This window comes from Dufourea novaeangliae, unplaced genomic scaffold (assembly GCF_001272555.1).
Source record: "Dufourea novaeangliae isolate 0120121106 unplaced genomic scaffold, ASM127255v1 scaffold162, whole genome shotgun sequence".
In the NCBI taxonomy this organism is placed as follows: Eukaryota; Metazoa; Arthropoda; class Insecta; order Hymenoptera; family Halictidae; genus Dufourea; species Dufourea novaeangliae.
In genome coordinates this window covers 821,757-831,422 of record NW_015374046.1, presented here as the reverse complement: position 1 = coordinate 831,422, position 9,666 = coordinate 821,757, and the positions used below count along the sequence as shown (strand labels likewise).

At 33.1% G+C, this 9,666-nt stretch overlaps 1 protein-coding gene across 1 annotated transcript; it reads right to left on the bottom strand.

Annotated features, from left to right (window-relative positions):
• Positions 1–3,835: 3,835 nt before the first annotated feature.
• Positions 3,836–5,356, bottom strand: LOC107189657. Its single transcript, XM_015578240.1, has 2 exons — positions 5,224–5,356; positions 3,836–4,548 (listed from the first exon to the last, which is right to left on the bottom strand). Exons 1-2 carry the CDS (start codon positions 5,354–5,356, stop codon positions 3,836–3,838), a joined length of 846 nt encoding a protein of 281 aa, XP_015433726.1.
• Positions 5,357–9,666: the final 4,310 nt, after the last annotated feature.

Genomic DNA, 9,666 nt, shown 5'->3' with positions numbered 1-9,666 from the left:
CGAAATTAGAAGCATTGCTTTTCTCAATTCGAGAAATGCGGGCTAGCAAGTTACGTTGTATATAAAACTTTTTACAACACAATGTACTTGCTATGTTCGCAGTGAATTTTGTAATACAATTTTCTTTTTGCATGAATATATAGAACGTTTCATTTAATAAAATCATTATTAGTAGCCGATATGTAAACGATTGACATCAAGTATCTAGTGTTTGGTGTTTATCAATCATTGATCTAAAAAACCGACGCGCAATTTAAATTCACTATGCATAAGGTACAATATAAAGATAATATTATAAAATCGGTAGGGGCTAAGATGAGGATTTCTATTTTAAAGGATTATTTACTTTAAGTTATTTGTAAATACTGTTTGAGATTTAGATTTAAATATACGATTTTTTAAGTTAACAGGTTTAGGCATTTTTCTTCCATATGACACCAATAGTATAAAAAGTTCTAGAATTCAAAACGATTGCCTGTTACTTATAAAAAATGTTCAGAATGGCATAAATAAGTACTACATATTCAATTACTCAATGTGATTTCATTTATAGGATTGGTGATTCATGTGTACGAATACAGCACATAGTACAGTGCATATTTTACAGGAATATCAATTAATAATTAAACATTTTTTGTGTTAACAGTTTTATACATTTGATTATGTATGGAGAAATAAGACCGCATAAAAATTTAAGTGTCAATTTTAAAATATTAGAAAAGATACACATGCAAATTTTCTTTTGCTGGTACTTCAAGATGTAATAGAACATTTTTCCAAAGGAACTGATGCAGTGTTATCTGATTTAGTGATCAGCCATACATGTACGATGTTATCAGATAGATATAACAAAATACTCTAATTAGCATAGACATTACCAATTCTTAAAATTACCTTTATTGAAGTATATATTTATAAAAGTTTTGTATCATATAACCAAAATGTATATTTGTATTCATTATTATAATCTGATGTGATACTATAATTATAGAAGTATATTCAAGAACTTTAATAATTACGTTATATGTGAAAGCATCGTGTTTTTTCATATCTTTAATGTTTTTATGTTAATAAGTATCTCAAGTAAAGTCATAACGTATATGCATATTCCTGAAGTTTGTCAAGTAAAGTTACATTTAAATGCTCTTACTGGATACTTGAGATATTTTTAATATTTGGATATAGATATCTTGTCTCGAAAATAATTTATCATAATTATAACATACATATTTTATATCTTTTTGTGAAAAAGTACAATACTTATAGTATTTGAAATGTTATAGAATCGTTATTACCATTGTGAGCGAGATACGTAAGCTTTTTAAATTTTCTTCTGAAATTTTCTTCTTAAAAGTAACTGATAATTTGTCAGATACAAATAGCAACTTATGTTGTGAGAAAGTTAATGTTAAAAACGATGTGACAAGAAATTGGAAAACTGTTAAAAAGATCAAGATATCTGTAAGTTTTGTTGATTGACAGTAAATAACTATTACAATTTTCTAATACAAACAACAACATTGTACAACGAATAATAGACTTCATTAACAGGGAAGAGAATTTATAGCGCCTAGAAAAGCGTTCTCGTAAATATCTGGCTAATTTTATCTACCTCAGTGCGAAATATTATATCTAAGCGTAATATTGAGATAATAGTATATTTATTTTCCTACATATAATCAAAATATAATACGGTATATTTTTAACTGAAAATACTTATTCAATAATCATTACATTCTTGCATTTTGTCATGTAAAATGTAATATAAACTAAGAAATAAAACTATTTAATATGCAACCACCATTATTATACATTATTCTATACTGTCTAGTATACTAGTTTGTATTATTATTATTAATACTAACTACATATTTACTATTCCAAGTTGAAATAATTACATTTTTATGAATGTTCAAATTGTGAACAATAAATATCTGCAGACACCTCTAGATTATTGTATAGCTTGTTCTACACGATTATTGTCCAGGAATTATTCCCAGCATTTCTCTCTATAAGATTATTATCCCGGCGCGGACCCGAGTTCGGGACGATAATCGAGAGAAGTCTGTAATTTAAAACCACAAGTGAATGAAATATGTGCATATTGTTTTAAATTAATAATGTCAATATCTTAAACGTATTAATACTTTCTTAGTAAGAGAAAATACAATAAAATTAAAAGGAGACTAACGCATACATAAGTATATAATATGTACATACTATATATGTATTGGTCTAGAAGGCGTGCGACTTGGTGGTGGGAGCTTGGCACCGATTGTCAATTTTTCGGTTAATACGACGTAAGTATTATACAGGGACCTCGCGATTATTAACTGATTGGTGATTCATGATTATTGTCCACGCGTTATCCCCACCACTGGGGGGAGGAGGTGGACCCAGCAAGCGCATACTTTGTTGCCCCGGCGCACAGTGTAACGATGCCCGTTTAAAATGAAAAAAAAAATGTTTTTTAGGGAACTTTTTTCTATGAAAAATTGTTGGCCACACTTCTGTCCGCTATGAACATATTAAAAAACAATTAAATGTTCCAATTGTCAATAGTTACATGGAGACGGAAAACGTAGTCGAAAATCATTTCATGTACATTTTCCTGTTTTATATATTCTAGTTCATTTGTAATTAAAGTTTTTGTTTATAATATCAATCAACAATATTATAAGAATAAAATAGGTAAGTTGATTATGGAATAGTGCCTTAATTATAGAAGATATGGGTATATTTCGTAATGGATTTTTGATTAAGGTTTTCTTGAAATATGTCAAAAAATGTATTTCCATTTTTTTTTGTATAATGACTTTAAATTATGTATACTTTAATTCTATATTGTTCTTTTTTCACGTACAGCAAATGTTTTGAAATCTGACGTGTTGTACACAAGTCCGTAAAAGTTAATGTTTTGATAAATCACATTTGTACAAAGTTTTTATTGGAGGATGACTGTAAAGAATCTGTTTCCAAACTTGCTGCATGTATTCACTTAGATTTAAATAGAAGACGGGAAAAATCTAGCAGGAAATTGCAAAAATATAAAGCTGCAAACCATGATTGGCTTTTAATCTTTTTTCTACATACTGTTTTATTTACCTCGTTAAATTTCATTTTATAAAAACAATAATATTTTATGTTAACCCACAATAAAATTAGTAAATATTTATAACAACTTTTCATTTGTATACTTATAAAATAGTCCCAATTTTTGTATTTCACCACAAATTATTCCAATATACATATATAAAACCGAGTTATAATGATTAAAAATAAAACCATGCTAAGTATCAAAAAAAAATTGTAATAAAGTTCATTTATCCAAAATTAATTGTAAAGATAACTAGAATACGGGTATGTACGTGCATTAAAAAAAAGGATAAGTTTATACGTGAAGAAAAACGAGTTATTAATTTTGATCGATATTTCCCTATTTCGTTACACTGTGCGGCGCGCCGAGGCGGCTTCCCATTCACAAGCCGACGACTGAACGTCAGAGCCCACAAAAAGGTTACATTCCCGGGTGTCGGTGAGACAATACTAACGCAACGATAAAACTTTTTTATTTTTGATTCTTTATTAATGAAACTGTTATGAACATAGTGGTGAGATTTTTCTGATTAAAATTATACAAAACATAACACAATTTAGACCATATTTTATATAACAATTGCAAAGTAAATAGTTACAAAATATTTTTTTTTACTGAAATAATTGTTATCAGGTACTCTTATATCTTTACTGTAAGCACCAAAGTGTCAACTAAATCCGAAATGTTACTCCAAAATGTGTCCGATTTCGCTTGGAATGACCCGTTGATGTTCAAATGCTATTGTTGTATGTATGTTTCTGATGTAAATTCTAATTTTTCAGTAGGCGATAATAGTGGAGTAGATATTGGTAATGAGCTGCTGGAAGCACAACTACACATTTGATTAGATCTTTCTTGACATGAATGCTGTTCCGAAATCATTTTCAGCTCATATTTTTGCACTATGGAGAAAATCTCTGATTTCGCTAAATTTAAATTGTATGGAGATAGAGTTTTTAAAGTTGTTGCAATACCAGTTAAAAATGCATCTACGGGATGTTCTGATGTTTTATTTGGATTTTTATTGATTAAATACTCCATTAATTGTGACGAAGCTGTTTGTTGTGGTATCACTGTTTTCATTGCTGTTTTTTGTATCGTTGGATTGGTTGGAATTTCAAATGTATTGCAATTTGAAATAGAAAACGCCCGGCATGGTAAATCATCATTTATATCTAATACGTTATTGAGTTCCTCTGCATTAACTTTTCCTTTTTCTACATCATTTTCATTATTTTCTTCTTGCCTGTCATATTCTTGCCCTTTTTCTTGACTGTCAATGCTCGTATTAGTTTTCCTTTCGTCAATATATTTTTTTAAAAAGCTTAATTGCTCCGAATATTTATAGAGTCTTATTTTTTTTGCATTTTGCCGCCTCTTCATTGCTGTCTTTCTTAGACATTTTTTGTAATTGTCTCTTATGTTGTTCCATCTGGCTTTACATACTGACACTGAAAAGAAATGTTATTGCAAATGAAATGTAATTATTATTATTTATTAAAATAAGATTCCTTCCTTTCGGGTAAACAGCTACGGAAGAATCCCTAAAAACAATTTCATTTAGGTACCGTTTGGGACATAGTACAGTGTACAAGATCGTAATGGAGACTTGCAAAATAATAGAAGAAAATCCCAACAATGAAATGGCGTCCGAACCTACAGAAGAGATGTGGAAATACATTGCTAATAACTTTCACACAATTTAGTAATTTCTTAGCAGTTTTGTAGCTATAAATGGTAAACATATTACCATTTAAGCTCCCTCAAATAGTAGTTGGCTATATTTTTTAACTACAAGAAGACGTTCTCTATTGTCTTGTTGGCGCTTTTTGACGCTCATTATAACTTCACAGTTGTCGATGTATGTACATGCGGCAAAAATAGCGATGGTAGAGTTTTTGCAAATTCTAATCTGGGTACAGCTAGAAACGCAACAAAAGATGCCTTTTGTGTACGAGAAATAATGAAACATTATTTTAATTCGGAAATCGGCTCCATGCAGTAGTAAATATGTACAGTTTCGATGTAAAATGTGCTTTGGTAAAAACTTTTATAATACCGTAACATGTTATGTTTATTCTGATAAGTAATATGTCTAAAATAAACAATAATATAAATACGCTTACCATCTTGTCTTATATTTCTACCAATCTTATTCCAAATATCGAGTTTCAAGGAGGTGTTCATATATTTTGGATGTGATACATCGTACAGCACAGGATATTGACGCACTAATTCAATTAGTTGTTCGTCATTCATTTTTATAAGCCTAAAAATGTCTATACGAATATACGGAGAAAATTACAGAGATCTTTTACATGTCAAGCAAATCACGTTTTTAAGTCAAATCGTAAATTTGGATGCAAACAAAAATTATATTGAGCGTAATTTTACTGTAAAATTTCACTACAAAATTACGCAATGAACATGTTAGAAATATTAGTTCTGAAGTAAATGCTGAACGATTATTCTCTCTAACTTTAGTTATCTCTAAACTTTCACTCATCTTTTTCACATAAACAACCCTATACATCATCGATAGCCGAAGGACCCAACGTGGTCTCCCGCTACCATATAACGCCAGGTCTGTCTAGTCTAGCCCCTATCATAAATTCTCCAACGGTCAATTAGCAACAAGCCATCCGCATTCGACTCCTCTTAAGACTTCACACACTTATGACCTGTTAAATAATAGGGAAAATCGAAAGAAATAAAATTTTCACAATAGTTAATTTAAAAAATGTTATGAGATTATGGTAACCATATTAAATCCGACGTTTTTTTTATTTATATAATTTTCGGGTCACATAGGAAAATTATCAATTCCCACACAAATTAATTTAAACACATTTATGCCAGTGGTATTAAGTCTTTCATTGTAAATTTTGGATTTCTGACAAGATATTCGAATTTAGCAACCCCAAAACAGGAGAATACCACTTTTTATGAAAATCCATTGAAGTTATGATGAGTTTTGGCCTGACCAAAATTGAATTTTGACCGTCAGAGGGTTAACGTGACCGGTGAATAAAAGGACACCCTGTATACTGGTACGACGATTTGTCTCACAGCTCGCTCGTTGAATGGCCTAGAGACACTACTCAGATGGTACATGACGTCTTGAAGACGGCTTAAAGACGCCTTATACCTAAGAGAACCGCAAAATGGGCGTCTTCAAGGCGTCATGTGCTGTCTAGGTACAATAAAGCGTGCAGCACACGGTGCTTGTTTTCTTGCATATCGCTTGCTTAAGGCTGTACATGCAGCCGTGCAGGGAGCGGTGCTGGCAAATGACATCACTGCAAGCCAGTGCACGCTGCCCTGCAGGTTCCGCTGCAAGTTCCGCTCCTGGATATCGTGATTGCTCCCGTGCTATTTTTCCTGCAAGTTTTCTAGCTGGCTCGCATGAATAGTCAATCACAACACACCGGGGTGTCACGTGATGTGGTCTCTCATATTCATGCGCTGCATTATATACGACATTACAAGATTATGTATATACAGGGTGTAACAAAAATGTTGGAGGACCCGGAAATGGGAGAGAATAGTTGTGAATGAGGTGATTTGGAACAAGTTTTTCCTTAGCAAAACTGTTATCCGAGGCTTTGTTAACGAGATAGTAACGAAAAACCCCGAAGAATCAGAGCGCGAGTCTGCCGGCTGAGTTCCCGCGGTAACGTGGGCTACGCGCTGCGATTGGTAGTATTGTAGGGGGAGGGGCGGAGCAAGCTCACGCCCACACAATCACTTAAAGAAGCAGATGTGTTAATAATAAAACGTTTATGCTATTTACGTAAGATTTAAATTAGAGAGTTAATCATACATTTTTATATTGTAAAATTTATTTGTTCATAACTTTTTAACAAGTAAAGAGTGACTACTAAACTTTTCTCAGGGTTACTCTGGAAGGTGACATTTACAACATATGTCAAGGTCAAGGTCATCGGAGCTACCTTCCCTATTCTAAATATTTGCCAGTTTTGTAAATTTATGTCAAAGTAGACAAAAGGAACTAGTACTTATCGGAGCCAATTTTGAAAATATCAATATTCTACAAAATGGCGACTGTTTGAGCTTAAACTTGTATTACTAGATTATAGTCTTAAGCATATTACCACAAAGTTTGATCTAAATTGGTTCAGTAGTCTTTTACAAATTTCTAGTACCGATTTTGATTCAATGCGTTTGGTAATACACATCTTCTACGCATGTTTGCTATGTGGGGCAACGTCGCTTGTTTTCTTTTGGTTTGTTCCACGAACTTTCAAATTTTTTCTTAAAAATTAAAAAAAATTAATTTTGTTTTACACTTAGAAACAAAATGTTTGTTTTTTCTCCAGCTATTTGTAAATTGTTTTTCCATTTCAGTATTTTGAAAATATTAATTATTCAAATTAAATTAGTAAAATTGATAAAAAGTATAAAGCGCCATATGGAGCCCCGGGTAGATACGACACCAAACGCATGAGCTACCAAACACGTAAATACTGACAAACATAATATGTATTCCATTTGCATCCAAATCCACGACTTAATCCCAAAAAGTCATTTTGCTTCGCATGGAATGATCCACGGACAAACTTACTGAACTTAATGATCGCTGTAACAGGTCCCTAAAAAAGCACAAATATCGTTTGCAATAGATAAACGTCACTTAACGTCACTGTACGGATACTGAACTGAAACTGAACGGTCTGAATACGATACTGCGCCGGCGACGGACGCCGGACGTGTGCAAGATGTAGGTGTGTAACCATAGGCGTAGAAATATAGACTGCGCATGCGCATCTCCCTGAAACTGACGACACTAGTGTCTGCTCGTGTCCCAAGTTTAGAAACAGGTAGATACTTTTCGGAGTATTTGAAATCTCTTTTTAAATCTAACAAGAAGTAGTGGGGGGTGAGGTTCTGAGCAGTTCTGCTGAGGGTTCGGGTTTTGAGTGGTAACTCAATGTCAGCCAGTGCGAAGAAAGAGAGGCGACAGCGGTCCGAGGGAAATGGAAGGTATACTGGTTGTCTATCCTCCTTCCTCCTATTATCTCACTTTATATTTACTATCCCATAGTAGTAAATTTGCGTGTAGAGGGGGTAAGAAGCCACCAAACGCAAAACGCAAAGCCGTGATCTGTGGAAGCCATCTTGGTATACAACACCGTTTCGTACGCATAGCAAGAAAAATATAATAATCATGAATAAATTTTAACGCATTTGACTGTTTTTTTCCTTTTGCGATTATTATTCATATAATTTTTCGTCTTTGGGTATGTTTATATTTTTGGCGCAAATAATTTCAATGGCATGCACTTACTCTACAGTGTAAGACTGATCGTGAGACAGATACCGATTTATTTCCTTCTCCTTCGGACCAGTCATCATCCCACAGTTCACACTCCAGTTATTTAGTATATGTATATCTCAATAGACTCAGCTATAGTAGAAAGAGATAGCAAATCCTCCGAAATTAACCCGTCTCTTTCCAAAGTTGGAACGTCGGCCCAGCCTGACACGCAGTCTATATTTCTATCCTCTATACTCTATATTGTTTTAATTAAATTATTTCCTATTAATTTAATCTGGCTAACTATACAAACTAAATCAACAAAAATACTTTAATTTAATTAAAATATAATTTCATATTCAAATATTGTTTTAATTAAATTATTCCTATAGTACAAACTCGTTCATTCAAAAATAAACGATACGTCTCGTCACTAGATACTGACGGAAAATCACGAAACTGAGCGGATACGGCACTGATACGTCACGGATATGTATAAGTAGATTTTATGGCGGGATTTCCTATAAGTGCGTATATCCAGCCCTCCTTATACATATGTAGCTGCGTCGCATAAGTGAACGGCCGAGTGGTGGGAAAAACGAACAGGTAATTAGCGCCCGATTCACGCACAGTTCCTGAACATTTAGCCCTCAATAGTCCCGAGTTGTCCATGCATCGAATGTGGGATTTGTACTTGGAACGCGCGCTCCTCAGCTGTTTCGCGAGCTCGGTTGGTAACAACCAGAGGCGTAGCTACCTTGGAAAGACCCACTTACATACATATGTACCTAGCAGCCGAACTCGTGGCATACGATACCTCGTTGTAATCAACTACTGATATGTGACTGATACAATGATGCCAACATGTTATACAGTGTGAGTCACCTAACTTGCACACTGAATAACTCTTAAACTATGCGATGACTAAAAAATTGTTCCATTGTTTTAATGGGGCAAAGTTGGGTACTATCCGAATAAATTTTTATTATGTCCCCGAATTTCATAACATATAAATTTTCTTTGTAGTTGGAGGCACTTCGGAAATTTGAAGATAAACTTTGTTTTATAAAATGAATCGTATTATTTAAAACTTTATTAACAACTATTGGTCCTAACTTTAATAGTTACCTAGTCGTCCATATGTTATGTTGTTAAACAAGGGACAAAGTTAATTATTATAGTCCAACTTGCAGTCATTGGATGTTACAAGGGAAGACAATTCCGTTGTTGCAAAAATATGGTAGCTGCGAAGAAATCTGATTTTATTATCACGATCTCCTATAAGAATATA